The 12,380-nt window shown below is 48.4% G+C and overlaps 3 protein-coding genes across 5 annotated transcripts in view; 2 read left to right on the forward strand and 1 right to left on the reverse strand.

Annotated features, from left to right (window-relative positions):
* LOC119442535 (beta-1,4-mannosyl-glycoprotein 4-beta-N-acetylglucosaminyltransferase) overlaps positions 1-8,236 on the forward strand; it is a 48,242-nt gene extending 40,006 nt beyond the window's left edge. Inside the window, exons 2-3 of the mRNA XM_037707448.2 lie at positions 4,933-5,119; positions 5,844-8,236. Of these exons, the coding sequence (XP_037563376.1) occupies positions 4,979-5,119; positions 5,844-7,070 (1,368 nt within the window). The 5' untranslated portion in view covers positions 4,933-4,978 and the 3' untranslated portion in view covers positions 7,071-8,236. The remainder of the gene's footprint in view (positions 1-4,932; positions 5,120-5,843) is intronic.
* LOC125943291 (uncharacterized) overlaps positions 1-12,380 on the reverse strand; it is a 56,132-nt gene that overhangs the window by 42,111 nt on the left and 1,641 nt on the right. For 2 of the 3 annotated variants that reach the window (XR_007465720.1, XM_049662226.1), the window contains exon 1: positions 1,673-1,795. The exons of the other annotated variant lie outside the window; for it this stretch is intronic. Coding sequence is in view for 1 of the 2 variants with exons in the window: in XM_049662226.1 (XP_049518183.1) it covers positions 1,673-1,747 (75 nt within the window). In the remaining variant the exon portion in view is untranslated. Of the gene's footprint in view, positions 1-1,672; positions 1,796-12,380 lie in introns of those variants that run through there. 3 annotated transcript variants of the gene reach the window in all.
* Positions 1,413-12,380, forward strand: part of LOC119442536 (beta-1,4-mannosyl-glycoprotein 4-beta-N-acetylglucosaminyltransferase) — an 18,539-nt gene continuing 7,571 nt past the window's right edge. The window contains exon 1 of the mRNA XM_037707449.2: positions 1,413-1,588. The gene's annotated coding sequence lies outside the window, so the exon portion shown is untranslated. The remainder of the gene's footprint in view (positions 1,589-12,380) is intronic.

A 12,380-nucleotide genomic window follows, 5' to 3' on the forward strand; every position in this document is an offset into this window, starting at 1 on the left:
TCGAGCAAATTTTATTCTGAGCGGCGGGCGTTATTGCACTCACCCTCGCGCATAACAATCCATTAAACTATCTTGCGAATGCTTTCTCTATCAACTTTTCATGCGCGCTGTAAGCGACATGACAACCGTCCCTGTCGAAACGGGACACTCTTAATCATGTCACTGCAAAATTTCGCTTCGCCATCAGCTATATCCTACGACTTTTTCAGATCTAGCAGAAGTGAGCGCCATGGTAAACAAGAAAGTGAGAAACATTTTTCGGCGCACCATGCACTGTCGTAAAAGTTTCAGCAAGCGCTAGCTAATGTCACCGTTCATAGCGCCACGCGTTGGTACTTTTTCTATCAGAGATCGCACGACAATCGTGACGTGACGGTTTCTGAAACTTGGGTATGCATATGAGAAGTTAATATGCTTCAAACATGATTAAGGAACATTACGTCAAATTGTTTCTCTCTGTTTTTATCACCCTTCAAAGTGTTAATTGGTCGTGGGCCTAGATCATTATATAGTAAAGCTGGTTGTTCGCTGAGCAGGAACCTATGTCTTCTCATCATTCCTACGTGAACTTTTCTTGCGCTTTCTCCGCAAAAACAAAAGCAACGGCCTCCTGGCTGAGTCATGCGGTTGAGTCATACGTGCCGCCGGTTAAATTAATATGCATATCAAGCACCGCTGTGCCGGCAGCAGAATACACCCCGACGCCACGGGCAGCTGTTTTCGAGATCGCCGCGAAGTCACGCAGTTCAGACCAACCGCGTCGAGATTTCCACTCCATTACGCCTAATGAACCCTGCCCCTTGTATCTTCTCGCTGTGTGCGCATTTGTGTGCGGAGCGGATGCTACGACAAAGGCTTCAGCAGCCGCGGTTGCGGCGAGTGCACAATGGACGCATCAAACATGATGCGCACGTGGGCGCGCGCGCGCTGACCACGAGTTGACCACGCGCGAGTCGGAGGGCGCACGCGTGCCCACAGCGCGCCGCTCGAGGGCCGGGTCTTTCGCGGGTCAGCGGGTTCAACGTCGCGAGCACGGACCGGCTTCCACACCGGACGACCTTCGCCGTGGCACAAGGGACCGAGCAACGCTCAGCTGTTCCATTTTCGCGCTCGAAACAAAGCGGTGCTCGCAAGACAGCGGGAGAACGTGTTTCCCATGCGCCCTCCCTCGATTCACCTCCACGCTGGGAAGGGTTCCAGCAGGTTTTGTGCCAACGTTCCAACGGCCACGAACATGTTTGTTGTGGAATGGCGCCGCAATTTTCAGGTCTGCAATGCACCTTCTTCTGGCATGCTGTGCTCCATACAGCCACGTAATCTTTTTTTTTTTTTTTTTTTTTTTTCTCGGCTAGGTGAAAGATTGATTACGGCTTTCATTATAAACCAGGCGCCTGATTCTGCAATGCTAAGGAGCTGCAGCCCAGGACATCTACCGCACAGCGGACGGTCGCAGCCAGTAGATGTGGACGACGGGCAAGCGTTCAACAATGACCTATACCTCAGCTGCTCTGCGACTGCAGTGAAAGAACATGTGTTCTTGTGCTGGTGTTCACCTGAATCTCGGATGTTTGGATTTGGCTGTAACGGAGTACTTGTTGGGGCAAAATAGGAGAAAACCTGCCCACTTTTTAGTAGTCCATATATAAGCGCGAATTATGACGCGAATTCTCACCCTTCTCACGTCCTTGCGAGGCACGGATGAGGTATACGGACACGAACACGAGCCAGCTGAGCTGCCATAATCCATCTATACTGCTGAGTTCTCCTGCTCCAAAAACACTAGGAAAGAGGTGCTATCGGCCTTCTGCGCCTGCTTCCAAATGTCTATGTAGAAAGCACGAGTTTCAATATCATGCTATAATGTAAAGGTGTACAACTCCACATTGTTTCGCAGTGCGCGACCGAAGCACGTCATTGTTCTCTCTATCGTTAACCTGGCGTAAGAACGAAGGAAAGGAATAACGAATGAGTGGAGGAACGAAAAAAAAAAGGAAGAAAAAGAACTGTTGAAAGAGAGCGAGAAAAGCTATGTGCGCCAGTGTCTTGGTTCCTCTCATGGACGCACGCGTCATCCGCCTCGCTGTTTCCACGCGGTGGCCCAGATGCCAAGGAAGTGCACGTCGTTCGTTCGCTGATGCGACGTTGTGCGCTCCACGCAGCTGCATGTCGGACGCGCGACACGCATGGCGTCACACGCTAACCAGCAGCAGGAGGACCCGCTTCTGAAGCGGCCGGCGCACGCTCACAATGCTCCTGTGACCCACCGGATGCAGTTGTGTCGCCGCCGCCGCGCCTCGGGCTCTTTTCAAAACGCTCCGAGGCGCGAAAAGAGCCTGCGGCCCGTCGTATTCTGCCGGCCCCTTTAGCCCTCTTCGCTCATTTTCTTCCTGATATACGCGCACTGTCCACTTTCGCGTATATATACTGCTGCGGCGGCGCAAGAGTACGGCGCGGGGTCTTTGCATGGCCCCTGTTTCTTTCTTTTTCACTTAAGTACCTCCGCGTTCCGTTCTGGTTTCGGATGCCTTGTCAGCGGGTCACATGTCTGCGCGTCTGTTATATGCCCAGGAAACGGGATTGCATCGAAAGAACGTGTAGTCGATAACGGACGAACACGGAAGGGCGGGAGAGACAAGAGAGATCCGGAAAACAACTTCCGAGCGACGGGGAAGGAATGTGGGCCTCTTTTTCTTCCTCGTCTTCGTGGAAATGAAATTCGTTACGAGGAAGTCAAATGGAAAGGAGCATAGCTGGATATCCAAATATCAAAATTGTAGCCTTCGAATGTACGTGGAAAAAAATGACTACCTATCTCGAATTGAATACCGGCCGCATATATTTTCCCTGTTAGAAAACAGTGACCGGGTGGGCAGTAAGCTTGATAACTAACATTCATTAACGCATGTAATAAAGTTTTTAAGTGTACGGAAATCACTATTCGCTCGAATGCACAGCTCATGAGCGACCGGCTTGTGATATTTCAGTATAGCTGTACTCGCTTGTTGATGTTGAGGTGCAAGCCACCACATTCATCGAAGCTTGCCTCGTGCAGGTTCTAGTGGTCGTATACTGCCGGATATTCTACATAGTCGAATATTCGAAAGTATGGAATAACGAATGTAGCACGAATTGCGCTGACTCCGACATTGGCCCCTGCGCATAACAAATGAGAGGTTGCTTTAGCCCCAAGAACAGTCAGAAAGAAACATCTAAGAGTGAAAATGCATTCTAAGACATCACATTATGGATCATAAACACATCAACAGCACTATAGGACATTACTATGCCATCCTAATTAAGCAGTGGAAATCTTCGAATCATCGCGGGCTCATGGAGTCTAGCATTGCACTGACTCTAGAATTATTCCATGCACCTTGATATGTAATGTCCTTGAAAATTGTAGCTGCGCGTGGTGGTTTCGTGTCGTTGTTTTCAGGGGGCGTTAGGTGGCTTCTAGAGGGTGTGGGAGAGGCAGCGGACCCAGTGAGACCCGTAGGTAACGTACACTTTCCTGAATCGCTTGGATTTCAAGGTGACGGAAGCATCAACCGGTCAGCAATCGAGATAAGCAAGAGACGTTTAGAGTATTGGTGGAAAAAAAGCAGGGAGGAGATTGATACGACTGGATCCATTACAGGCATAGGTATATAGAGCTACAAGCCAACCTCCTCTGACGCCGCCCCTCCCTCTCTTTGGAGCTTATCTGCGCCTTAACTCTTGGGAAGTAGGCCTTCCAAGGTTGCCGAACCTTACGAGCGCTTACCGCTTGCCTATTATGTGGTGAGGGCCTATTCTCCATCAGCCTTTCTTTTTTTTTTAATGCGTTAGCATTTGTACGCCTGTGAAGTGTGGGGAAGCCGGTCACGTGGTAGAACTAAAGAGCTAGGGGATGGGAAAATTTAGAAGACCGTGCATATATATATATATATATATATATATATATATATATAGGGTGATCAAAGTTAAGTCGACGGGCTTTTCTTTGTTTTTTTAATTAGGCGCTTAGATGTACGTGAACACCATCTCTACAGTACGGTAGAGATGGTGTTCACCATCTCGACCTTACTACTGCGTCCCCCATCCAGGGGGACGCAGAATGAGATGATAATTATTGATCTCGGTGGCTTAATTAACCAAAATTGAATAATTAACTTTTTAGTGGCTGCAGTAAGCAGGCATGTTTGTACTGAAAAGTTAGATACAATCGTGTTTCTACACAGTTTCATTTTGCATAATTCTTCTAGCGCGGCTCTTCGAGGAGCGGGGCTATATATATATATATATATATATATATATATATATATATATCCCCGCTCCTCGAAGAGGCAGGGCATGTGTCGTGTGAGCGATGTGGTAAACGCGGTGTACATCATGAATGGGAAACCTCAAACAGGTGCAACGTAATGCTAACGCATTTCTCTCGCAGTTACCGCAAAAATCGCTACTGAATATTTTTCTTCCTCCATAGCTTGATCCCTGTGTCCGCACTTCCTGTGTCGTGAGTTACGTCGTTGCGTATCGTTTCTTTGCATGTCAGTGAACGCATAACGTTGCATAGACATACATAGCGTTGTAAGTATAGTTGCGTAGCGTTGTACATAGTTGCATAATGGCCGTCTATGGTTGCATATATCTCCCACCTATTTCGCCAGTACAAGTCCTTCAGTAGTAGTGTGAAGCCAGGTGCAGTGAATTTTTTTTCTTCTTCAGATAATCTATTGATAGTCTATCGAAAGTCTAGGTTATCTGCGGAGGACTGATTTGAAATCTGTGCACCACGATAGAGCGAAGGAAGGAGACTTTTGTCTATGGACTAGATACACAAAAAGAGCGGACCACAAACGCTTTATAGACAATCTGTGTAGGCTGTCTGAATTCATTTTTGTGAAAGATCTTAATTGAATTCTTATATGTGACATTGTTTCGACGCAGGAGGGGCGCGGCAGGAGGGCGCTGGTAAGAGCCCTGGCATGGAACCATGGTGGCTGTGTCGTACCGCCGGGCCCGCCTGCTGGTGCTGGCCCTGCTCGCCAGCGGGTTTCTCGTGGCTCGCATCCACCGAGCGCAGCTGGGAGGCGGAGCAGCGCCCGTCGTCCTCACGGGACAGCAGGCGCTGCAGGTAAAGCACTTTCTACTCCCCTGGTTAACCTATGCACTTCCTGTCTTTCATTTCCTTAGCTCCATCTTCGTTTGTTTCAGTTGGCTCCGAAAATTCATATCCTGCTGTACTCTTATCCTGCTGTACATCTGTATTCTCATCTATCTACGTTAAAAGTACAACCGTAAGGATAAGCCAACCAGAAGTAAAGTTGCTTATCGCTGAACTTGGTGGGCCAATGAACAGCCCGCCTGCTTATATGCTGTCATGAGGGCAGTATAGGGCTGAAAGGCTCGGCACACCGAATACGCAGTTGTTTACGATATTCTGATCTATAGAGGACACAAAGAAAAGGTTCGATGGCAAGAGTTGATGAAGTATGTTTTCGTAATTGAAAGCCTCACCGTTCGCACTATAATAGCTATATACGGCGCCTTTCGCAACGGCGGAGGTTTAGCACTATACCACAAGTTGCCAGAGTGTGCCCTCCTGTTCATTTCCCCATAAGTGCTTCCACTTCGTACCATACTTACTGAGGCTAACATAAGTTGAATTTACGCTCATACGGATATGGCGTGGAATCCATACGGAGTCAGACTCATACATTGCGCAAGCATCCCACGGAAATCGCATATAATAATTGGACTATTACACGAAAAACTTTCAGTTGTAATGTTTCACTATCGCACTCTTTCTTTAACAAAGTAAAACCATTCTAACCGCTCCTATATTCGTGTCGTTGCAGGTCACGATTCCTCTAGAGCTGTCCCAAAGGCCTGCGTCTCAACCACCTACCAAGTTCCCCAAGTACCCCTTCAAGTACTATGACCCCCAACTTCCACCCAGACATGAAATTCGGGACAGAGACTCGTTCTCGTATTTCGAGCCCGTTGGCAACGGCACCTGTTTCGTGCTTGGCACCGATCTTAACGCGAGCCACAGTTCGTGCATCTGCCGGCCAGGGTGGACTTCGGACGACTGCAGCTTGCCCGAAGCCATCAGTTCTTCCAAGCGATTCAGACGTCGCTGGACCAACAAGAAAGTGCACCGCAGGAACGGCCGGCCGCGGCGTCTCGTTAACGCAATCAACGTAAACCACGAGCTCGACCTCTTGGAGGTGCGGTTGCGAGAACTGTACAACGTCGTCGACGTGTTCGTCGTCTGCGAGTCCAACTACAGCGCCAGGGGGGAGCCCAAGCCGTTGCACCTCCTTCCGGAGCTCCGAAAAGGATTCCTGGCGCCATACCAAAACAAAATCGTGCACGTCTTCCTCGACCACTTCCCGAAGAAAGGTCGGGAAGACGGCTGGTTCGCCGACGGCTACCAGAGGAGCTTCCTCTGGCGGCAGGCCAAGAGGCAACTCTCGGGACTCAGGGACGACGACCTCTTCGTTCTGACGGACGCTGACGAGATACCGAGGGCGGGTCCGCTGGCGTATCTCAAGACGCACGAGGGCTTCGGTGAACCCATGTTTCTGCGGCTGCGTTGGACGCTGTACGGGTTCTTCTGGCAGCACGTGCAGGAGCACGTGCAAGTGCTCTCCGTGTGCACGATGCGCTTTCTGTCGAGGGTGCTGGGCAATGACGCGGCACGCCTACGTCGCGAGGACATCCCGGCCAACTCGGAGGAACTCTACGGAGGAGAGCTCGAGGACTGGACGCTGGGCCAGAACGGCGATTTCAACGCCGGCTGGCACTGCTCGTGGTGCTTCGACGTCGAGGGGCTCCGAGTGAAGCTCAAGTCTGCGCAAAAGGACGACGGCATCCGGTGGGGCGACTTTCCGGAAAAGACGTCCGCTCGCTTCTTGAGCGTCCTCGTCAGACGTGGCCTGTGGTTTGACGGCAAGAAAGTGACTAAGCCGAGCGTACTGACTCGAGGGGGCACTGTGCCGTCGTCCGTGATGGACGACGATAAATACAGTTACCTCCTGTCGCCTGACAACGGGACTGGACACAGGCCGGAGCTGCAATAGTTTTCCGTCGGGATGTGCGGCTTTCTATCCTGAACAATTTACAACAATCGTCTTCCAGGGCACAACAACTTAGCAGCACTATCTTAAGGGACGCTGAAGAGGTTCTCGGGGGAAAAAAACTGAGCTAAAACACAGAGTCCTAAGGCGTTAGACTTCCCTTTGCAAAATGGGAACCATCCAGAAATCTGTTAGATAAGAGCCGTAGCAAATTACGCGTGTAAGTTTGCCGCCTTTTCTGACCGCCTACTCGGTGTCGACGTAACATCTGCTATGCAGTGTTGTCCAAGCTTCATCGAAGCGTGCAGATTGATCAAGGCCACAGTTTTTTTCCATGTGATGACACCAAGATGTCCTTGGGCGGGGCCATTACCAACCTCCCACAGTGTCTTCTGCTCTGTCCGCTCGAGTAAAGGTTTGGGCAGCTAATTTTGGAGCGGGACGCGGCGAATCTAATTGAATTCGGAAGTTATATTGATAAATATCTGCGCATCGAGCAACGGACTTCGCCGTTTCTAGCTTGGAAAACCTCTTCAGTTTTCTTTTTTTTTTCTTTTTTTTTTCTTATCTGGCTGCACATTTCGAAAAATACGTTCGCAAATCTACTTCGCCTGTATGGCTTTCGAAGTATGTTGCGAAGGCGAAGAAGTTAAGGCTATGCAGGCAGGCGAAAAATCATATATATCATATCACTTCGCAGTTGTCAGGCCAACCCCGTGCTGGACGCGGATGGCGCTTTTTATCGCTATCGCATGCCAATATTGACATTTAGCAACGAGCTTGTCAAGCAACGCACAGGCGCTGGTTCGCTGCTTCCCTGCCAGACCACATAGCGTCATCGGTCACAAATCTTTATCATCTTTGTCGGCGTCTCGCATCACCGCATGCATACGCACCTGCGCGCTCTGATGTCAGTGAAATGGACTGTAAAGTCTGGTGAAATATGCATAAACATACTCGCAGCTGCCTTCATTTTTTTTTTTTGTACAGCTGCTTATAGTATTGAACTAAGCTTGCAGACCGGGCCTATTGTAAACCAAAGTATGTCTCTATTTGTCCCATCTGCTCGTCTTACACGTACCGCCGAGAACAAGGTGAGTGCGACGATGCTTGTGATCTGTGGAAATAAAAGTGTACTTATTAAGGAGTTTGTCGCTCCTTATCGCAATTTTCGTCATTCATTGCGCGCGTCCATGTGCTCTTCAACCCGGAGCCAAATTTCAGATTATAAGCCTTTAATGAAGGCACATATAAATACCCGAACAAAGTGTTTATTTTCTTTCTAAATGTGCAAAACACATCGGGAATAAGCATAATCAAAGAAAATCAAAATATCTTGCGGAAGCTTTTCCTGTAGTAGAGGGGATCCGCCTGGCAGAAAACTGGAATTAGGCTTCAACCCCGAGCCACCTGTGGCTTCATTTCGAATTTGTAGAGAGAGCTTTTCAGTTGCTTTACGTCGCGTGTGTGACACCACCGCAGCCGGAGATATTAGACAGTTTTAGTTTAGCGTGGTTACCGGAATAGCGGGCGTACCGGAATAGCGGGATCGAAGTGCGCATGCGCAGAACGCTAACCGACCTATACCGTTTACCGTGCGCACGCTATTTCTCAGAGTTAACGTTACCGTGTTAGCTATAGTAGACAGTTTTAGTTTAGCGTTAGCGTAATAGCGGGGTTACGGGAAATAGCGTTACCGTTCCGCAAACGAACTTTGCAGAAAGAGAGTTTTAGTATAGCGTGATAGCGTAGTTTACGTGCGGGACGCTATTCCATTACGCTTTGAATTTCGCATACACAGGGCACCTAATTCTATGTGTGTGTGCGTCGGGAAAGTACGATAGGCAGCGCAATGGAAGCCAGGAGCGCGTTGTATTTTTACTTCACATGTCCGTCGATCTGCAACGAAACAGACAAGCAGTACAAGCTGTCTACCATAGCCTCCGACATCCTCCCATCTCAGAGGCCATATGCCATCGTCGCGCCTATCTTCCGACTTTAGCGACAGATGGCGCTCGCATCTCAAAAAGAAGTTTCTCTCGTTAGGCTTAGGCGTGTTTGAAACGAGAAGCGATCTCGAAAATTCCTCAAGATTAGCCATAACACTCTCTCGGCGAAGCGGCATGAGACTAAGCAAAAGCCGTTTACGCAGTAATTTGCTACGAACGAAGGGAATTCTACAAAAACTACGCCAAATTCAGTTCGAAGTGGGCGACCGGGACCGCCGCCATGTTTTACGTACACTACGTACACCACGCTAACACGGTAACGTTAACTCTGAGAAATAGCGTGCGCACGGTAAACGGTATGGGTCGGTTAGCGTTCTGCGCATGCGCACTTCGATCCCGCTATTCCGGTACGCCCGCTATTCCGGTAACCACGCTAAACTAAAACTGTCTAGTGAACTAGAAGTTCACTATAGTGTTAGCGTGGTGTACGTAGTGTACGTAAAACATGGCGGCGGTCCCGGTCGCCCGCTTCGAACTGAATTTGGCGTTGTTTTCGTAGAATTCACTTTGTTAGTAGCAAATGACTGCGTAAACGGCTTTTGCTTAGTCTCATGCCGCTTCGCCGAGAGAGTGTTATGGCTAATCTTGAGGAATTTTCGAGATCGCTTCTCGTTTCGAACGCGCCTAAGCCTAACGAGAGAAATTTTTTCTGAGATGCGAGCGCCTTCTGTCGCTAAAGTTGGGAGATAGGCGCGACGACGGCATATGGCCTCTGAGATGGGAGGATTTCGGAGGCTATGGTAGACAGCTTGTACTGCTTGTCTGTTTCGTTGCAGATCGACGGACATGTGAAGTAAAAATACAACGCGCTCCTGGCTTCCATTGCGCTGCCTATCGCACTTTCCGGACGCACACACACATAGAATTAGGTGCCCTGTGTATGCGTAATTCAAAGCGTAATGGAATAGCGTCCCGCACGTAAACTACGCTATCACGCTATACTAACACTCTCTTTCTGCAAAGTTCGTTTGCGGAACGGTAACGCTATTTCCCGTAACCCCGCTATTACGCTAACGCTGAACTAAAACTGTCTATTGTATCGTTCTGTCTCCTCTGACCGTGCTTTCCAGAACTAGGCGCACGCCAAACTTCTTTCTCTTCCGCCTGCTATCATCTCGCAAGAGATTGGCAGCATTGTAAATAAAATAAATATGTATATATATGTATATATATATATATATATATATATTTTTTTTCCGATTTCCCGTCCACTTTCTGGGGTATTTATGTTTTTACAACTAGAACTAACCCTGGGAGTGTTAGCCAGCGCCATCACTCACGAACATTGGCGGCGGATGTGGAGCATCCTTTCTGCCCCAGGCTAGGGTGGCTAGAAGGGGAGGTGTGAATACCGGCGGCGCAAGCGTGACCCCTCAGCGCACCGATGCCGCAGGGCGGCGCTGTTGACCGAGGCGCGGGAAGGCACGCATCCGAAATGAGCGCATCGCCAGCCTCGGGCATCGCGCGTTGTCTGCGAGCGTCATGGAATATACGTCTTTATCCATGAAATCAACGTTTTATCAGCCCACATCACTACTCCTGTGAGATTTTACGGGCCCAGTTCGCATTGCGTCGATAGATTCAAACGCGGGGTTTTTTTTTTCTTTTTTTTTTTTTTTTTCTTTTTTTTTTTTTTTTGTCCTCCGGATCAGGATCATAGGGGCTGGGGCTCTGGAATAATTTCGACCACTTCGGGTTCTTTAACGCGCACTCACACCTTACGGCACACAGGTGCCTTGCATTTCGACTCCCTCAAAATGCGACCGTCGTCGTCGAGGTCAGCAGTAATCACCCTATGCGTGCTGTACGTACGACCTGTAAACTGCAGTCATTACCCGATTACTTCTCGACGTACAAACCACTTTGTGCCAGCGCTTGAAGACGTGTAGCATGTCCTTTTGACGCTCAAATAAGCAATTTACTATGATTTCAGACAGCAACAGATCTGGTCATAAAATAGTTTATTTAAGTGAGGAAAACAACTATGGTAAAATTTGATCTACAACACGCAATATTTCGGTGCTTTTAGTTTATTCTCAGTGCCCTGCTGAATGACACCTTTAAGCAAAAAATGAATCCTTGTTACGCAATAAAAACGTACAACTGAGGCTGTCAGGGCAGCAGAATGCTCTAGGCAACCAATTTTTGGCACATCACCAATTGATCAACTGCATAAACTTTGCCAAGCTTTGGCATGCAATTAAACGAGTGAGTTTGTTTTCAATTAGGGCATTAATTGACCAGCTTGTAGAATGGTTCTGATAGACTGGTAGATATAAAAGGCCCCCAAGGTCCCCTTCTGTTTGTTCTTTAGATTCCACAAAGGTTTCGTTGTGAAGCTGCCCAGCGAAATGCAAAAACGCCCGTGTGCTTGCGTTTGTAGTGCACGTTAAAGAAACCCAGGTGGTCGAAATTATTCCGGAGCCCTCCACTACGGCGTGCCTCATAATCAGAACTGGTTTGGCACGTAAAACCCCAGAAAGAAGAAGAAGAAGCTGCCCAGCCAAGTAGATGCTACAGCTGGGCCGCGATTTTGTAGCGATGTCTTATGACTTATTTTGGAATAGTCTTATCATCCACCGCTCACGGCCGGCTGATCCCGTTGATAACGCGAGCGGGACCGTCGCTCTGACCACTGACAAAGCGCGATAAGCGCGAAAAGGCATTATTACTTTAAAGTCATCGCTACAAAATAGCGGCCCTGGCAAGTCCTTCTCCAATGAAGAACACTACCATTTTGGTTAACACAACAGGCGCAGCATTTCGTTCAATGCAAACTCTGCAGTCCAGTAACGAGCAATGTTTGTTTAAACTTTTGCAGTGACCACAGTTCCAAAGGTCGCTTAAGCTCGATAATGAACAATTCTTCTGCGACTGGACTGGGCATTCCATCCCGCTGTATATTTACAGCCTCCACGTCTGCCGGTGGGCATGTATTCCCCCGTCTTGTCAATAGACAAGCGCCGCTTCTCTTGTAAGATAATAATAATAATAATAATAATAATAATAATAATAATAATAATAATAATAATAATAATAATAATAATAATAATAATAATAATAATAATACTTTATTCGTACTCAGAGAGTCGAATATGTAGTCCAGGCATACAGGGTCATAGTAGGCGGAACTGCCTATACCGGAGTGGTTTGCGTGCCGAATAAACCTGGGACCCGTGGAGCGTGTGAGACATCTCTTCTTTTCTTTCTTTCGTCAGAGTCCTTCTAATGTAGTTTGGCAAGTTCGGAAGTACTGTGGGCACGGCATCTTCTGAGTAGGGCAGGAATGTGACATGGTATCAGA

The sequence above is a fragment of the Dermacentor silvarum genome, chromosome 2 (genome assembly GCF_013339745.2).
Source record: "Dermacentor silvarum isolate Dsil-2018 chromosome 2, BIME_Dsil_1.4, whole genome shotgun sequence".
NCBI lineage: Eukaryota > Metazoa > Arthropoda > Arachnida > Ixodida > Ixodidae > Dermacentor > Dermacentor silvarum.